The sequence below is a fragment of the Muscardinus avellanarius genome, assembly GCF_963383645.1.
Source record: "Muscardinus avellanarius genome assembly, chromosome: 4".
Classification (NCBI taxonomy): Eukaryota; Metazoa; Chordata; class Mammalia; order Rodentia; family Gliridae; genus Muscardinus; species Muscardinus avellanarius.
Genome location: NC_137789.1, coordinates 148,530,838 through 148,550,742, shown reverse-complemented (window position 1 = coordinate 148,550,742; position 19,905 = coordinate 148,530,838). Strand labels below are relative to the sequence as shown.

Here is a 19,905-nt window from a genome sequence, read left to right as displayed (position 1 = left end):
GGTGCATTTTTCTTTTTCTGTACATAAGAGGAACGTGAGCTCCAGCCGAGCTCACTACTCTCCTTCCTTTTAAGTTGGCCTCAGTTGCAGAACAAGCAGTAGGTGTTGGTGTATTCAGAAACAGGTCTTGCCTTCCTACAAGGACAGATTGTTTTAGCCTTATCTAGTGTTGTAGTCAACAATGACCCCAGGGCAGAATAAAGCTGATCTTGAACCCAGCTGTAGATCGGTGTCTTTGGGAGCTGCTTTCCAGGCCTTTCTGCCCTTCTCCCCTTACTCCACATCTGCATGCAACATGCGGCTGAACAGAGCTGCCAGGGAGAGGCCTTTCAACCAGAAATGTTGCCACCTTGTCTGCCCACATGGTACAGATGAAGGAAGAAAGTCAGGCACCAGGGTTTTGTGGGATTTCTGCATCCCCCACAAGGAACCATCCAACAGAATGGTTGGATCATTTTCCAGTTCCACTTGGCTAGGTTTTACAAATTTCATCTTCATTTCTGGGATTATTATATAACGTGGTGGTGTCACATTAGACACATTCACACCCAACTGTAAGAGCAAAATCCCACAACTAACTATTAATGATCAGGGATTATCTATTATTTGGATTGTACCTACTAGAAGTTTCCATATTGGGAAATGACCCAACATGTATTTTTTTCTTTTTGTGCTACCAGTTATTGAGCCCAGGGGCAGACTACCTCTGAGCTACACCCCCAGCCCTATTTAATTTTCATTTTATTTATTATTAATATTTTTTTTTGGTGGTACTGGGGGTGGAAGCCCTTCTACATCCGGGCTATACTCCCAGACCTATTTTATATTTTATTTGGAAACAGGGTCTCTTAAGCCAACGAGTCTGACTTCGAACCTGTGTGATCCTCCTGTCTCCGCCTCCCAAGCACTGGGATTATAAGCGTGCGCCACCACACCTGGCTGATTTTTATTTTGAAATGGGGTTTCGGTAAGTTGCGGAGGTCCTCGCTAATTTGCTGAGAATGGCAATGAACCTGAGATCCTTCTGTCTCAGACTTCCCCCAGAACCAGGATCACACATGTGCACCAATCACACCTGGATGACCTGATTTTTCTTTTCTTTTCTCTTCTTTTTCTTTCTTTTTTTTTTGGGGGGGGGGTGATACTAAGGATGAAATCCAGGGGCATTCTACATCCGAGCAATACTCCCAGCCCTTTTTTTTTATACTTTATTTTGAAACAGGGTGTCACTGAGTTGCAAAGGGCCTCACTAAGTAGCAGAGGCTGGCCACAAACCACAGTCCTCCTGTCTTAGCTCCCAAATGCTGGGATTAAAAGCGTGCACCACCACACCTGGCTCCTGACATTTTTTAAGGATAAAGAGACTCTCAGGTTTTGTCTTCTTCTTAATGGTACCTTTCAAGGTTGTCCTCTAATTTTTAAAAATTGTCATTTAGTTTTCATATCTATGACTTGTTTTATTAAATTTTTTTATTTTAAAAAGCATTCCTTCTGAAAATTTCAAGAAGATATATATGAAGCTTGCTTTGAGAAAAATTGTTTAGGGTAGCATCTTTCTACCTAAATTTAGAAAAAAAGTTCTGATGAAGTCCAGTTCCATTGCCCAGAATTCTTAGACCAGTAAGTCAGTACTTTAGTCACAAGCCCCGTTGTTGTTACATGCGGTCCCAAAGAACAGAAAAGTCAAAAGGTAAACAGCCCAACTCTTTGCCACTTAATTTTTGTAATCCTGTGCCTGTATTTTAAGAGGCAATAAATCCACTTACTTCTCATTCACATTAAAATTAAAATGTTCATAAAAGCTGTTTAATGCTCAAGAAGCCTTCGTGTGCTTTTTTAAAAGAGCCTTTTGACATCGTTCCATTTCTGTTTAAAATGCAGCGCTGAGTTTGGGGGAAGAATTAACTCTTGAGAGGTGAAATGGTTCAAGCAGAGCTGTCAGAAAGCCATATTCTGGAAGAAGAAAAGGGCTTTCACAATTCCAGTGTTACTAAGGACTCTGGTCAGTGAGGGAACTGTGGCCCTGGGTTTTGTGGCTTCTTAACGTTCTGCACACGATTTCTCAACCTGGTCCCGGTGCATTGAAATCAGTGGTAGCACCAAAGAAAGCAGAGATTTCCAGTAGGAACAGTGTCAGATGCTCTGGAAATGTTGAACAAACATGGCCTTTTTACTTCTTGAGGGAGTTCCATCTAATCTATTTTTTTTCAGTGCCATACTAATAAGCCTCACACCAAATTATTAAACTTGAGGTATGTGTTTGGTTTCAAGGTCCTTCCGGGATATTAGCCACCTCAGAGTCCAAATCCATGCCAGTGTTGGGTTCTGTATCCAGTGTAACAAATACAGCCTTGAACAAGAAAACTCTGGAGGCAGAATTCAACAGCCCGCCCCCCCTAACACCTGAGCCAGGTGAAGGGCCCCGTAACTTGGAAGGATGCACAAGTTTCAAGGTTCCGTTTCAGTAAGTAACGATGCTCTTTTCTAAGTAGTATATAGAATCTCTAACGAACTACCGTGTTTCTCTCGGGTTTGCTTCTTTCGAGAGAGATTTTGATTTGGGCCAGCCAGTACTCTTCCTCCTTCTTTCCACAAGCCAACTTTTGCTTCTAGGCTCTCAGCTTCGAGATTTTCTTCAGATCCGAAGCAGATACCAAGCCTAAACAGAATTCCTTCCCCTAAACTGGTTTGGTAACATGTCTTCCTTCTCCACAAACAGTTGATGTAATTCTGCATCAGAAGACAACTTGGTCTTTCCCAGTTAAGGCCTTCATTCATCCTCCTCATGGTTCCTCAGCAGCCGAGGAAGGTACCAGATCTTCCACACGCGACTTCGAAGCGCGTGTTTGTACAACCTGATTTTCTCCTCCTCGGTGCCAGAGGTGCCTTCACAGAGCTCTCTCCTGAGGATGAAAATGTGCCCTGTGATGAGCCCTGGATGCACTGGCTGCAAAGCGGCACTCTGTGGAGGGTCAGTTTGTTTTATAACAATGGCAGGATCTTTTTGAAATGAGTGTACAGTTGTGCTTTAGTTCTCTTGCCAGGATATCAGCCAGTTTGTCAAAGAAAAGGAAGAGGTGAGACAAATCAGACCAGCCGAATATTGTAATCACAGCTAATTAAACCTCTGATTTCCTGTTCTGTCAAGAGAGAAAGAACCCCTTTTTGTGTGTGTGTAGCTTCAGCTGTCTTAGCTTAAAGGTGAAACCCGGACAAATGAACTCGAAATTCAATTTGGATCTATTTTTGCCAACTGGTATTTTCTTCCTCTCTTGCATTTCTCTCATTGGTACTGTTAACTTCTCTCCCCCCCCCCTTTTTTTGGGGGAATGAATGGCCTTCTTTGCTGATTTTCAGTTTTCTCTAATTTCATTGTGTTTAAAAGCACATTTTCTCTTGCGGCCACGTGCTCCCTTTCTTTTGACTAGAGTCATTTGCACAGTTCTAACAGAAAGATGATCTATATTCATCCTTCATCTTTCCTATTAAATCTGTTTAACACCTAATTTGACATCAACAATCTGGCTACATTTGAACCAATATCCAGACACAAAAGCAATTTGGCTGAGACAAGTTAGTTTCTGAGAAATGCTTCAGTGTCGGTGTATAGATTTTTTTCCCCCCTTTACCATTTTACACAGATAATCTTAATCAGAAAATACTGCAACTCCTTCCTCCTTTTGTCTGCCTTTTATTCTCCAAAAGTAAGTGGAAATTACATTCCAAGAAAGGAAATGAAATAATTGCAGGCCCAAGGTCTGTGAAATGTGTGTTGAATTGACAGTGAAAAGGATCCATGTGTTGTCAGGCACAGTTGTTAGATGCCATAAAGGCCGATGTGAAGCTCAATTTATTTCTCATCTTGCTTGTTCAATGACTGCTTAAGAGACACATTTCAATTTAATTTATCTGCTTAAAGCACTAATACAAATACTGTGTACTGCTGTATTAACTTTTAAACTTTGTAACCTAGCGCTGGATGATTTTGCTCTTAACATTCTTTAGCTGAGATAACTACTGCCATGTATTTTCATATTGACAGCCATTTAGCAAATAAAAGAGTGCCTTTCTGAAAAGTCTGTATCCTAAAGTAAAACCAGGCCAAAGGAATCGGAGAGTTTTGTGTAGACACAGGGCAATGATTCATTTCCCACACAGGCACACTTTTTTTCATGTATATTTAAACCTAGCCTTTTAACGACTACAAGTTTAACTTAATGTGCTTACCTGCAAGCTTTAAAAGTGAAAACTCAGCTGGGCGTAGTGGCGCACACTTGCAATCCCCGCGCTTGGGAGGTGGAGACAGGAGGATCTCACTGGTTCGAAGCCAGCCGCGCTGGCTTTAAGAGACCCTGTTTCCAAATAAAAAGTATAAAATAGGTCTGGGAGTGTAGTCCCAAGGTAGAAGGGTTTCCAGGAACCTCAGTACCACCACCAAAAAAAAAAAAAAAAAGTGAAAACTCACACCAGGCGTGGTGGCGCACGCTTGTAATCCCCGCGCTTGGGAGGCTGAGACAGGAAGATTGCTCAGGTTCGAAGCCAGCCTCACCTACTTAGTGAGGCTCTCAGCAACTTAGTGAGACCCTGTTTCCAAATGAAAAAAATATAAAGTAGGTCTGGGAGTATAGCCTGGAGGTAGAAAAGCCCCTGGGTTTCACCTCCAGAACCACAAAAAAACAAAAAAAAAGAAAGAAAGAAAACTTACATTGTCACGACCTCTTGAAACCCGTCTAGCTGCGAGGAATGAGAAGGGATATTTTCTGGGCTATTTGTGGCTAGCTTTAACTAACAAGTTCATACTGTGATATTGATCATTAAGGTGGCGACAACCACATCGTCCTGCCTCCTAGACTTGCACGGGCAAAGCACTTGGGCGTCAGGTAGGCCATCAAAACACGAAACGACCGTTTGCTTTTAAAAGGCATCTTTGCACTCTAGTGCTTGTACCTTTCTTTTGGTCTGTCGCACCACCGCAGCGCTGCAGGTGAATGCACCATTAGCCTGGGCAGCAGTCAAGGTCCAGGGAAGATGCCAAGTTGCAGCCTCCCTGACCACCCTACTTGAAGTTGTAACCATCTTCCTCTAAACGCCAACTCCGCCCACCCTACTCCACTGCCTGTAGCAGTCGGCACCTTCTGTCATTCTAGACATGTCACTATCTGTATTTTCTCTCTCCCCTAAAATGTAAGTTCTGTGAGAGTAGGAAAAATTTTTTTTGTCTGTTTTGTCCATGGTATATTTGAACCGCTGGAGCAGTTTCTGCTGTATGGTAGGTTCTCCATGAATGAAGACATGAGCCCGTTTTTTTAGTTTCAGTAAAAGAACAGAATATCATTTAAGTAGAACACTCAACCAGCATTTTCCCATTATTCTGAAGTTATACCTTAGCTAGATAACAGAGGTCCTTGTTAGTTGCTTGGTTAGGATTATTTGGCTTCTGAAACATTTTTAAGTGCCCAGGAATCATTTACATTCAGCTCTGCCATGCATTGTCATCTTCAACTTGGCATGTACTTAAGACACAGTTACCAGAGTCACACGAACACCCACGTATAACAGATCATCCGTGCTCGAGGGATTGGCTCCGAGTTGCAAAGTTTTGAAGGTAGAAATGAAGATATTTTCTGCAGAAGGTCTTCACTAGCCAGAAAAATCACTTTCCCTGGAAAGTTTTTTTTTTCCCTTTCAATAAATTCCTAAACTCAACACATGTGTGTATTCCTCACAGTTGAGCAATTCCTGTCTGTAAGTTATAAAATCAGAGGCATTTTGGCTTATTTCCTAAAGACCTATGAGAATGCAAGAGACAGTCTTAATAAGTAATTACAAGCATTAATTAAAATTAATGTTCTTATCACCAGCATAAGCAAAGCAAGGTTTTTTTTTTTTTTAAAGAAGGAAAAGATAATCAGGGCTTGGGAAAACCTAATTTATTCTGTTTCTGTTTTAATAATAGCTTTTAAAATATTGTGCCCTGTTAATTGTTTCTAATAAGTATATACTATCTAGTCATAATGTCTTAAACCTTGTAGTGAATTTTAATTTCATTAATTCTGATTGGCTATAATTCACATAGGAATTATGCTTGTAATCTCCTTTTATGCTGAGAAGGGTAATGAACTAGTCTAGGAAATGAATAGGGTAAACCTGATTTTGCTTTTATGCTCTTTCTACTTGATCTAGAGTAATCTTATAATGTTAAAATATACTAAAAATCCTTTAATCAAGGATTGAATCCAGGAGCATTCTACCACTGCGCTACATCCCTAGCCTTTTAAAAAATTTGTTTTTAAACAGGGTCTTGCCAAATTGCCCAGGCTGGCCTTGAGCTTATGATCCTCCAGTCTGGGTTCTAGCCATTACCACCACACCCAGCTAAATTATAGAATTTTAGAAATCAACTATTTTATTTGGTCTAGGGATATAGATAGTGCAGCATTTGCTTAGCATCGAGTAAGCTCTGGGCATAATACCCAGTTCCCCCACACAGTAAAATAAAAAGAAAGAAAAAACTACATTTAGACAGTCATATACTACTTGAAAATAAGCTAACCAAGTGTTGCATAGTCAGAAAAATAAAAGTGCTTTTTATCTTCATCAAGAAAAGTCTGCAGATGCTGGTCATGGTGCCACAAGCCTGTAATCTCAGTATTTGGGAGGCCCAGACAGGAAGATCACAGGTTCAAAGCCAACCTTAGCAACCTAGCGAGATTCTCAGCATCTTAGTGAGAACCTGCTTCAAAATAAAAAAATAAAGTAGGGTTCTGAGCCAAGCATGGTGGCACATGCTTGTAATCCCAGCATTTGGAAGACTGAGACAGGAGGATGGCAGTTCGAGGACAGCCTCAACTACTTAGTAAGACCCTTTGCAACTCAGTGAGACTCTGTTTAAAAATAGGGCTGGGGGTGTAGCTCAGAGGTAGAATGCCCCTAGGTTCCATCTCCAGTAACATAAAGGAAGGAAGGAAGGAAAGAAGGAAGGAAGAAAGAAGAAAGAAAGAAAGAAAGAAAGAAAGAAAGAAAGAAAGAAAGAAGAGAGAGAGAGAGAAGAGAGAGAGAAAGAGAGAGAGAGAGAAAGAGTTCTACTGAACCTCTGGGCTCAATCCCCAGTACTGGGAAGGGTGGAGGGTGGGAAGAAGCAGGAGGAAACCATGTGATCACTTTCTCAGCTAGGCCTTTTCCATATCTGCCCAGAGTGGCAGTGAGCATCCTGTTACTTTCAGGATTTGAACTCTCCAGTCAGAGAGGCTAGGGTTCAGATCTAGAATCTGCTATTTATTGTCTTTGTGACCATGGCAAGTTATTTAATCCATGACTAGTTTCCTTATATATAAACTGAGGGTAGTCACACCTATCTTAGAGGATTGTCATGTAAAATAGATATGAAAAGTATTTTAATGAATTCATATCCTATATTATGTTAAAACTATAAATCTGGGATAAGGGTTAGAGTTGAAAACTCAGATACTGGACCAGGTAACCTTGGACACATCTTTTTTTTTCTTTTTTTTTTTTTTTTTTCTGTGATGTTACGGATGAACTTTGGGATTTATCCATGGTACTCACACCTCACACATTCTACTGCTGAGCTCCTTCCCCAGCCCTGGCTAAGTCATTTAACTTCTCTGTGTTTTATTTTTATTTTTGTTGTATTTCCTCTAATATAAAATTGAAGCAAACATTGTACATTCTCCTGGGTCCCTTTAAGCCCTTGAAGCCTCCTCCCCCCAATTCCTAATGAATATGATTGGTTGGTAAAAATGTTCACAGGATAAAACACAAGAGGAGGGACATGCATGCTTGCTGCCTACTGCATGTCTTTCAATATAGATATTTTACTAAAAAACACAAGTGTAGAAATGTAAAAAATGAATTTGCACATTCATCCCAGCGCTCTCACTGTTACCACGAATGCTTGTCGACCTATTTGGATTAGAGATACCTGGTCACAGAGGAAATAAATGGGCAGTTGTTTGTTTATGTTTATTTTGTGGGTAGAGACAGTAGAAGAGAAGTCCAGGCTGCTTCAGAGCCACTTTGTAGGTCCTATAAGAGAATTAATGTCAGTCCTTATTTGCATTCCCAAAGGAAATGGCCCATTTTAATCAATCCATGTTAAACATGTTTCCAGGTGACTTTGGCTTTTGAAAATGGAACTCGGTTTGGAAGTAACCGTCAGTTTGCCACTATGGCTGGTGTGCATACTTTTTATTGTGGCACAGTTGCTGGACACACCTCCCAACCACATGTAGAGGCAGCACAGTCAAGCTGAAATTTGATCCATGGTCTTTCTTCTTTCACTCCAGTGAGGTTGCATTGCTCAGTCCCACGTTTGTGCACTCTGCGGCATTGATTAATGGGTGAAGTAGGAGATCAGTGTTCTAGAAACAGAAGCATAGGTTGAACAATAAATAAACCCAATATACCTAGATGGGGGTGAGCTTGTCTTCCATTTTACTCCTTCGTAAGATACACGACACAGTAACTATTATCTATTTTAATATCAACTCTAGTATCTATTAGCAGTTAAGATAAATTGTCCTTTTTTCAATTATATTTTTAATAACTTTAACTCTATTAGCTATCAACTCTTGTTACCAACAGAGTACAGCAGTCTAATTTCATGATTGATGGAGGTGCGATAAGTTGGAAAAACTGTTGGGGAAAAGCCTACAACTTGCCATTATGAGTGTGCGCTTTAGTTACTGTTTTCTCTTACACTTTATCAATAAGTATTTGTAGCCAGGCATGGTGGCGCACGCTTGTAATCCCAGTGCAGGAGGATTGCACAGGCTCAGAGTCAGTCTCAGCAGTTTAGTGAGACCCCGTATCCAAATAAAGTATAAAATAGGTCTGGGAGTGTAGCCCAGAGGTAGAAAAGCCCTTGGGTTCCAACCCCAGTACCACAAAAATAAGTAAAATAAATAAATAAATAAATAAATCTCCTGGAAAGTAGAGTATAGCCCAGAGGTAGAAAAATCCCTGGGTTCCAACCCCAGTACCACAAAAATAATAAATAAATAAATAAATCTCCTGGAAAGTAGTTTATTCCTAGATGCCAATACTTTAAACATTTCTGGTTCTCATCATGGGATTATAAAGGTGCTTTACTAATGATAGTATGACATTGGAAAGGTGAACCATCTATGAATCTAATTCTTTTATTTATTTATTTATTTATTTATTTATTTATTTATTTATTCAGTACTGGAGATTAAACCCAGGGGCATTCTACCTCTGAGCTCCATGCCCAGTCCAATTTTTACTTATTCTTTTTTGGGGGGCAGGTCTGGGGATGGAACCCAAAGACATTTGACCTTGGATCTATACCCCGCTACCCTATTTTCTATTCCTTATTTTTGAAACAGGGTCTCACTAAGTTGCGGAAGGCCTCGCTAAGTAGATGAGGCTGTCCGCCAACAGCGATCCTCCGGTCTCAGCCTCCCAAATACTGGGATTACGAGCGTGTGCCACCACGCCCAGCTATTCTTTATTTTGAAACAGTCTCATTAAGTTGCTGAGGCTCGCCATAAACCCATAATCCTCCTGCCTCAGTCTCCCCGAGTACTGGGATAACAAGCATGCGCCACTACGCCTGGTTTAGTTGTTTTCAAAACACTCATGCTAAAACCCCCACACCAGTCTGATTATCATCTCCACTTTCTGCTGTTCCTTTCTGAGAGAGCTGCGTGTTTGGTTCTGTTACTGGGGAGGTCCTTTGGGCTTGTGCCGAGTTGTCCAGGGTTGCTCATGTTTTAGGATACCACTGTTACCAAGAGAGGCAAGCCATGTGGGGCTCTAGTATGGAGGAGAGCAGAGCAGATCTTAAAAGGCTTCTGCCTCCCAGTCAGGCAGAGAGGCCCGAATCTTGTCTTCTTGACTTCCTGTCTTTTGTCTCTGAAACAATGTCATCTGGAAGCGGCCTTGCCTGCCTGAATAAGCTTTGTTCATTCATATTCATTTTTTCAATTCATTATTTTCAGGAAAGTGGATAGACTCCTGACAATTATAACTAAACATCATAGTGAACCTCAGAGATGACTCTTTATTTGGAACCGTACTTCAAATAGGAGAACGCATTCCCACAGGAACCTGGTTCCACCCTACTGGACTGATTGGCAGTGATGTCCTCATCTCTTGGTCTTCCTCAAAGTCCTGCTAAGCCACAGTTGCCAGAGACTCTTCCAGTTGACATTTCTCTAATTCATCACGCTCCCCTTCAGCCCCAGGCCCCCTAAGCTATAAGCCCGTCAAGCATGTTTAAATTTCCTTTTTAACTACCAGGCAGTTAGCTTGCTTTTTTTGTTTGGGAGGTCAAAACAGGTTACATTCTACCCTAGGAGAATTATAAAAAATACAAAAACCCATGGAGCAATTATAGAACTTTGATTTCAATAGAAAAATGTCTATTTCCAGTGAAACCGTTTTTATTTTAATTTGCCTTTAATTTCTAGATCTATGATGTCTCTAAATACATGTGGCTTTTGGCCCCACACAAATTTATTTTTATAAGAGTTCAGCCAGTTTGGGTCATTAACTGAATACCAAAGGGTAGTTGATAAAAAAGAGACATTTTAGATGTCTCTTGGTTGGTGTGACCAGTCAAACATTTCCATGAAAGAAAAAAAAATCTAATTGCCTTTCAGATTTTTAATTTAAAAAAGTAGGCTTGACTTTATCGTTGTTTGACCTCTAAATGGCCTCTTCGGCTTTATTCCTTATTTCCAGTGTGAAACTAATACAGAAAAATAAAGTGGAAAAGTACTGGTGTTTAAAATGGAGCCGGAGAATCTGAGCTTTTGAAATATCTTAGCAAATAGAAATTGAGATTCTTACTGACTTTTAGGGGAAACTTGGCATAAAATTAATCTCTCGAGCATTGGTCTTAGCTCAAAGTTCATTTAGTTGGTGATGTAACCATTCCTATAGAGAGGTTTGGGTCAACATTTTGTTCAAATGGAGACTAGGAAAGTTCTTTTAGCCCCTCTGTTCTAGTACATGTGCTGCCAAAGCTAGCACAAGCCCCTCTGTTCTAAGGATGGGTTTCTTCCTTTATTCCACCTCCTCCAAGTGTGTGTGTGTGTGTGTGTGTGTGTGTGTGTGTGTGTGTGTGTTCCTTCAGCATGGCAGGAAGCGGGGGCAGGAGGGCACCTTCCCTGTACTTAGTAAACATTTATTTCCAAGAAGAGACTACTAGCTAGCAGAATGAACCACATGGACTTTCCTGCTTAATCTGATGCTCTTATACAATTAAAGGCTTTGCTCTGCTCTCAACTGTAATCTTAGTACTGCTGAATTGTGTACTGACACTGCAGGAAACAGCTCTGTGCTGCAAAGCACGGCCACAATGGTTCTCCGTGTGTGCCTGCACACGGACAATTAAGTTTTAACAACAAAATTAGCAGAACAACTGGATGTTCTGGAAGTTGAGATCCCCTCACTTACTCTTTTCTTCCTCCCCCCCGAGGAGTTATCCTGTGGGCTGCCGGAAATATCAGCGGTCCGGTCCGTATTGTCTTACACATGTTCTGAGCTGCTGTAGAGACAGCAACTTCTTCCAGATTAATTGTTCAGGATGTATTACACCTAGTGTAAACGTGGCTGTTAAAGTGCTGTTGAGTAAATCTCAAAATTACCGTTAAAATGCTGCCGAGTAATTCTTAATTCTCTCAAAGAATTAATTGCCTCGTAACATTTGCTTTCAGTTGTAAAGCACCTATGATTTTATAAGACGTGGTATAAAATATATCATTTCTGCAAATTGCTTTTGGTATTTCTGTAGGGTTTTTTAAAAACCATTTTTCAGTAGCCTCTGCAGTGTTTATGTTTCTTTTTGTGTATAGTGAAGTAGAGCAGAGTTTTAGGAATTTTTTATGTGTCTTTTATTATTATTCCAGTAGAAGTAGCTGACTAAAACATAAAAGCAATTTTGATTCTCAAGATAAATTGACCTAACTTCAAAAGCTGAGAAACACATTTCATTTGAAAAATATAGTTTCTAGAAAGAAAGAAAGAAAGAAAGAAAGCCCCAAAAAATGGCAAAGTTCTTTTTGGCTTCTCATCTTAAAACAATTTGAAGTATATAACACAGTATAGTAAAAGAAGAACGTTAAAATATTTTTAATATTGTCCTGAAAACTTTGAAAATGCAAGCATTTTGTGCCTGTCAACTTTTTAAAGGAACCATTGTCATATGCGTTGAGTTTTGTGGATGACTTTATAGCTCTTAATATGTTTCTTGCAAGTAACAGAAGTTTGTTTTTTGTTTGTTTTTTTCTCTTTGGTGGTGGTGCTGGTGATTGAACTGGGCCTCAGGGGTAAGAGATCCGCCCCCGAACTACATCCCCAGCCCAACACTCAGCTTTAAATAGCTGAGATCAGAATGAGCTTTCCCCTGATGGCGTAAAGTTGTGCAGAATTATAAGGAGCTACAAAAGTAGCCTAAGAAACGTACCCCCAGGTTCATAACCTTTGCTGAGCTGAGATCAGTCAGTTCAGGCATTGCTGGCGGCGTTTTTGCTGGTAAGGACAGTCCAGTTTCATGTCTATGGTCCAGCTAACGTTAATTAAAGGAGTAAAAGAGCTGGTCGCCTGCGTTTGTAGCGTCACCGTGGCCTGGGGTGTGAGCCCTGCACCCGGATGCCCCAACGGCAGTAACAAAACTAAAGGAAATATTGCTGAGAGAGACACAGGGGCCTTTGCATTGTTACCTGGGTTTAAAAGGAACTCTTGTTAATCTTTAAAGCAAATTAGCATCTAAGGCTAATGTCAGGTTTTCAAACATAGTAGCATTCTAATAATATTTTTTAAATAAATAAAATTAAATCTTTTTTCCTGCAAAGAGAAACAGACTCCCATGGACAAACTACTTGAACTACAGATTTTTTTAGAATGTACACAAATACAAAAAAGTGAAAGAGAGAGAGAGAGAAAGAGCTCTTTTTTTCCCTCCAGTATGTCAAAATGTATTGGGATTAATAGAAATATAGGAAGTTTCATCTTAGGTTTGAAACTTTTATGTAGTGACATTCTGGACAAGTGTGTTGGAAAGCTCCTGAAAAATAAGGTTTCAGAAAGAAACAATGAAAACTCTCTCCGCTGTAATGCCACTCTGTTCACTGGTCTAGTCACTGTGTAAAAGGCTTGGGGGGGGGGGAGGAGACTTCTTTTTAGACTAGGGAAAATAGAAAACCGACTTCCTCTTTGGAGTTTTCCCAGGAAACTACTTTATAAAGACAAATTTAAATCTTTCCGTTTTCTGTCCTTGAAGGTGGTAAATATGATTGCGGCTTTATCCATTTTTATTGCAAATGAAACAGAGTTCAGACCGTCCGGCGGTGCGTCATTTGCTGGATGGCTGCCACGAACTAATGCAGACGTCCCACTGGGAGACCAGAGAAGAGCTATACTTTGATTCACCAGATTGTGTTAAATAGTCCAGCTGTTGCGATTTGAAAGATAGTTACCTCAGAAGTGAAATAGAAATGAACTTGGCATTTATGCCTCAAACCATTTTTGTACTGTTTGGCAATCAGCTTTTCAGAGGTAGCATTTTATAAAATAACTCTCACCGCTTAAAAGTTTCATTCACTGTAATGTTCAAAATGTCCCACCTTTATATTATCAGTAAAATTAAGCTTGAGTGATATGCAGCATTTGCATGAAATAAGCATTTCCCCCTTCATTTCATGAGCTTTGATTGTATTCAATTGAGCTCAGAACCATGTCGATTAGGGCTCTTTTGGGCATTAGTTAATTTGAATTGCAGCCGAAATGTTAGCTAGAATGTTGTTGAATATAATTGGACCACGGAAAGTTGATTTTGAAAGGAATTTCGGTGAATGCAAACAATGATGTGCTTTTTAAAAATTAGAATGCTGCGCTTTCATCTCTTGTGACACAGTCTGAGAAACTGCCGAATCCTTTCAGCAAGTTCAGCTTCGGCGGAACCATTTGCAGTTGTTCTGATTCTCCTGGTACCGGTCTGGTTTGGAGTCAGGTCCTTCCTTTTTACCAGCAAGGGGCTCTGCCTGCTTGAGCCCCACATCTCTGGTTCTCCTGCAGTTGGGGAACAGTCGCTGCTTTCTAAAGGGCGCCCGCCTTTCCAGGCTTTGCATAGTGTCATGGATCTGTATACTGTGTCCTCGCTTTTATTTCTCGGGATGGTTTTGGGTTTTGTCTCAAAATCATCTTTGAGCACATGGTCTAAAATGACTTGGGAGAAATAATATACTTGAATGAGTCATAAATGACTACCAGTCTATTGTAGCAAGAAAAAAAATATTGGCCAGGAAATCAAGATGCCACGGTTTTCATCCTGGACCTGCTCTTAACCAGTTTTGTGCTACTGGAGAGATTATTTCACTTCACTTTCTGGAGTCTTCATTGGATAAGCTCACACTGGTGGTCCCTTTTAGCCTTCGCGTCCCAGGATGTTAGTCTGACTTCCCGTCACCCTATAACATTTACGCTTTATTTGTAGATTTTGTTGCATACAGCAGAGGGGCTGCTATTACTTTGTATAAGTACTGACTTAATTGCTTACTTGTGACTAATGTCTGTATGTGCTGCATTAAAGTAGAAAAACAGAACAGAGTAAGAGTAAACCACAATTCCTATTAGATTATTGCGTTTGCATTTCCAGGAGTTCCATCTTAGGGAGAAGTTTCCAGCTTGACTCTCTAGAACCTGCCACTATGGGTGCCTTGAACAAGAGCCTGAATTCTGAGCATTGTCCTTGAAGGCATGCTCTTGCTCTCCTTTAGGCTGGGGATGGAGATAGAGTTGGGCGAAGGAAGAATGCCCCTCGATCAGGAAGGAGTCTTGGGCAGCTCCCCAGGGGAGCAAGGGATGAACCTAGTGATTTCCAGCCACGAGGAACCACAAACTAAAGAAGAGGAAAAGCCTCAGTGGATAGCTTGAAGGGACAGACTTTGTAGTTCCAGCTGAAAGATGCAGAGAGAAACACGAGTTCAAAAGAAAAAAAAAATCCATAAACATGCCAAAATTAGTCTGTGGCATCCTTGTCATCTCTCTTCTAGATGGTGCATTTGGGACACAGCATGGTCTTGTGGTCCAGGCAGGGATAAGAGACAGTGCCCACCTCTTACAGTCACTCTGCCCCGATGAGCTGTGTGGTGTTCTGTGAAAGGACAAGTCGGACCACTCCCTAGTCCTTTTCTGCTCTGACCTCTTGGGTTCCAAGGCAATGGACATGATCCCTGAGAAACCACTTCTTCTGCTTCAGTGCAAACTCAGAGAAAGGTACCCAGTATGCTCCATTCACTGATAGTCAGCAAGGCTTCTCAAACCTGCGGTTGCGGAGCTAACTTCAGGACAGATGAACGGTTCTTTGGACTGAGAAAATCCCAGGACAGTTTCAGCCTGACTGACAATACAAGGTTTCTGAGTGTTCAGTTCATTCAGCCTCTTTGTTGCTCCTGTGGGGTGTGGAGGGCACTTTCTGGAAGTGTTTGTCCCCCCAGTGATGAAGACAGCTCTTTCTAGGATGTGTTCACCACCCTTCACCTGCAGACACACAGGCGCATGAAAGGTTCCGTGCTAGCTCTACAGAAGTGATGAAGGTTGGTACGTGTCGGTGGAAGTTGCTCACCCAGAACGAGATAAACACTTCCTTTGCATGCTTCGAGAGGACTGGCTGGCTTGTGGCTCAGACCTAAGCTGCTAAAGCTAGACTGGACTGGACTTGCAGGCTTCCTTGTGGCTTTCACCAAAACCTAAGCTTGGCTGCAGCTTCACCTCCTAGAATTCCCTTACCTTTGTGTCTGGTTTAGAGTTGGCTGCAAGAGGAATTCACATGAGATTGAGAAGCCAGAAGTGAAGTAGTAACCCTTAAATTTCTCAGTCCTGTGGAGGTCCTTGTGGGGCAGGCTCCGTTCGAGCGCACCACGCACGATGCCGCTCCTGTGCTGACACGCGTACTTGGCATGTGGCAGTGGCTGGCCCATGGCTGTCAGCTCCCCCTTGTCGCCCTCCCCAGCTTTTCCACGTCCTGGGCGTGGGGAAGGGCTCCAGCTCAGCTGCAGGCCACATGCTTCACCAGAAATGGTGCTTATGGAAGAGGCTACATCTCTAGTTTGTTCTCAGTCTCTGCCATTTTATGGCCATGTTCCCTCCAAGTTGCCAGCATGGCTGACTTCAAGCATCAGACACAGAGGCAGCAGATTTCTGAAGACTGCCTGGCAGCTCCCTCTAAAGCCTGAGGTCTAGTTCCTGTGACAGAGCTTTCTATCAGAGTGGCGCTACTTCTTTGATCACAGGTGTTTAGATGTTGCCTGGCTCAAAGAAAGTCAAATCAGGTACCACTGGGAAAAGCACACACCTCATCAATTTCAAAGCAGGGATAGCAGGTGTCTTGAAAGTGGTTTCTTGGCCAAAGCAGATGAACAATGCCAAGATGGCCTCTAATGCCGTCAAAGGAATCTATCTACACCACAGTGCAGCCTGTCCTCTCGGGTTTTTATTTTCTCCCTTCTCCTCTCCTCACCTCTCCTCATTTTTCTTCTCCCTCTCTCTCTCTTCCTCTCTCTCCCCCTTCCTCCCTCTCTCTCTCTCTCTCTCTCTCTCTCTCTCTCTCTCTCTCTCTCTCTCTCTCCCCTCTCCCTCTCCCTTGCTCTCGCTCTCATTCTCTCTCTTCAAGGAAGAAAGAATGCTTTTCTAGCATCTGGAGAGATCTGGTAGTACTGGTCTGCAGGTGATACAAGTTGTGTGGCCCAGTGGTGCAGGTCACTCTCTCAGTACTGGATCATTTTTTCTCGTGGCTTTGTTGTGTACCTCCAACCTATTCACACCATAGCCGTGGCATCCCCTGTTCATTTTGAGCCCTTCCCAGTTTGCTAGCCTTTGCTCATTCAGTTACTCCAGCAAGGATCTGTAAGAGGTGCTAGGGATAGAACTGGGAACAAAATTAAAGAGCCCTTTCCTTGTGGGTGCGCCACGTTATCGGAAGAGACAGGCACAGCTGGTCAACGGTGGTGAGTCACCGAGGGAGAAGTATTGGGTGGCCAGAGGGTCTCCTGAAAGACCTGACCTGCTCGAGAGGACAGGAATAATGGAAACCACCTCCCCTCAGAGGTGCTAGCCAGCAGCTTACCAGCACGTGGCAGAGGCAGGAAGGCTGTGTGCTGGCCCACGGCCGACAGTTCTGTGGGGCAGAAGGGGCTACTCCTAGAATTGGCTAAGAAGATGAGGTAAGTCCAGAGAGCCCCCGCCCTGCCCACTGCAGCTGCCTTGACCATCACAATCAGCAGCCCCAGGACCTTCCAATGGAGGGTACTGATCATAGCTCCTGAGGACTAGGTTCCAGCAGCCTAATTCCCTGACCCATGGCAGAAGGAAGTGTTTCAGGGACACCTCTATTCCCACAAGGAAACTGTCAGCCATCCAGCCTGAGAAGCAATCACTTCTTGCATCAGCAGAGAGATGGCTTCAATGGGAAAATAAACTGTCTCAGAAATTCCATAGAAGCTGTCTCAAGAAACCTGATTCTCCCATTTAGGGACGTTTATGGCATCAGCATTTGAGTCTGTGCCCTGAGCTCTCTGGTTGCCCCCCCCCCCACGCCTCCTGAGGTCAGGTCTCTTCTTTGGTAATGGCTGCCGCAGGCACACACTCACCTGTCCATCAGGGATGGGGTGATTGCTTCCCCTCTCCATGCGGTCTCCTCAAAGCTAATCTGCAACCAGCTGCTCCCAGGGGCTAGAGGAAGGGAAGGAGGTAGACTGGCTCCTTCCAGCTTAGTGGGGGAGGCTGGGCAGTGGGGGGGGGGGTGCACAATGGATCCCTGAGCTTTGCGCTTCCGGAGAAGAGCGTGTGATGAAGCAGGTAGGTGCAATTTGGCTTCTAACATTTGGGTAGTTAATCGCTCTGCCTTTTTCTGCCTGGCTTCTTCTGGCCTGGTGCTCCTGGTATGTAATCTGATCGCTTCACTTTGTCTTCCCCCTAATGGCTGGCATCTCAAAGACATGTGCATGTTGGTTAGACTTAGGACATTTTGGGGGTTTTTGTTGGTGGTGTTGGCCTGGATTCAGGAGTATGAAAGACAAATATTTTCTCTCTCTGCTTTTTATTTTTTTCTGTTTATTTTCTTCTTCCTGCAGGCCTCCCAGTAACGATGGGTACAAGGGAGAATATACTGGCAGTGAAAAAGAAGCTGAACCAGTTGTAGTTTTGAATCCTGTTTCCACATTTGAACCCCAAACCAAAGACCAGGTCGCTGACAAAGATCCAACTCAGTGCAAGGAGGATGAAGGTGAAATTCAAGCAGAATTCAAAGAAGACAGCACTGAAAAACTGAGAGAGACAGACAGCTCCAGCTGCTGATCAGTAAAGCAGAAGGCGGGCATGTCTGGAAGTCCTCCGTAAGCACAGGACTCATCCTGCTGTGTTGTCAGGGCCATAGACATCCCTTTCTGGTCACTGTGTTCACAATACATGTCTTTTATGGTATTACTTTTGTAAGTAGCAACTATGAGCATAAGTAAGCTGTTTAGCAAGATACACATACTAAGTAGTTTTGGGGTTTTGATCTTTATAAGGATAAGATTTTTCCTAGTTACTGTATGTATTAAGGAAGGTTACAGAAGATTCAGATGTTACCTTTTTAGGAAATGTGCATACCACTCATCAAATTTAGTAATGCTGAAGGTTCACGGTGCTTGTAGATAATTGGGTCAACAAAACGGACCAACTTGCCATGACTTCAAAAGCCCCCAAAGAAACTTCTGTCTGGGGTCTGTTCCTCTTTTGATGAAGGAGCTACAGCAGCACAGAAATGGCTAGGTCCTGTGGTGTGCAAGTTGCCTTCTGGGGGATTGACTCAGATAATTTTGAACTCAGTAGCTGGCATCAAACTAGTCGTTCCTAAGATCAGTGTTAATTACATCCTTGTTAATTGTGAGATGAAAAATCCAGGCTATTGGTTGTGCCCAATATCTATCTCTCTCTAGGACTTCAGTAAGAATATTCTGGCAGCCGGAATACAGAATTGAGGGGAAAGTCCTAGCCGCAAATTTTACAGTAATTTATGTAAAACTACCATGCACCAGTAAAAAGTATATTTTTTAAAAATTGCAAGAGAAATAAATAAAACTATTCTCACACTTAGAAAGAAAAAATTACAGTAATATCTTGGTAAACCATTTGTTCTGTCCTATGAGTTAATTGTGTTTTCCCACATACTAATATGGCACAACTACCATATTTTATCACAGTTCTTAGGTACAATGAACGTAAGTGACAAGCACACAATTTTTTTTGCTTCACTGCTGCTCTACATTACACAGGTTTTTATTTTTTATTATTTTATTTTTTTAAGAAATTAAGTGGTAGTTAGTCTCCAAAAATACAATGTTTGAGGCTACCACAGTGAATAAATAGAAATGCAATCAGGGATTTAAAAAAAAAAACAACAAAACTTATGCAGCTTTTCAGAGTCATTTGTTTCAAAATTGGTGTTTATTTAAAATAAGTGGTAATGTACTTGAATGCACTTTTTATGACAATGATTCAGTAATGGTAATTTTACTATTAAAGAAAGTGAAAGGTTTAGTTCTGTTAGCATGACTCAGCATGTAGCTGTCAGGTGTTTCTCACCTAACGGCAAAAGAAAATGATAGTAATAATTGCAGTAGTCGTATTGTGTTTTTGCACGTGTACTCAAGCGTAGGCTTGATGAGGTGGGGAGGCAGGTGAATGTACTTCTTCAATGTGGAGACAATTATCTTTCTGTACGTCCGTTATGCTCAACTATTTCCATGTTCTTCCAGTGATGATTTTAAAATTACCTATCTGCTTACTCGTGGGGAATTAAAATGTAATGTTTTCCAACTGTATGTTTCCCTAACCGAATAGTACGCCTATATGATATGCTAACTACAAACCAAT

The 19,905-nt window shown here is 42.0% G+C and overlaps 1 protein-coding gene across 1 annotated transcript in view; it reads left to right on the top strand.

Annotated features, from left to right (window-relative positions):
• The window catches only part of SHTN1 (shootin 1), a gene marked incomplete at both ends in the record, with an annotated part of 126,045 nt that extends 107,703 nt beyond the window's left edge, over window positions 1-18,342 (top strand). The window contains 2 exons of the mRNA XM_080694619.1: window positions 2,272-2,464; window positions 18,120-18,342. Coding sequence (XP_080550745.1) covers window positions 2,272-2,464; window positions 18,120-18,342 — 416 coding nt within the window. The remainder of the gene's footprint in view (window positions 1-2,271; window positions 2,465-18,119) is intronic.
• Between the last annotated feature and the right edge of the window lie 1,563 nt (window positions 18,343-19,905).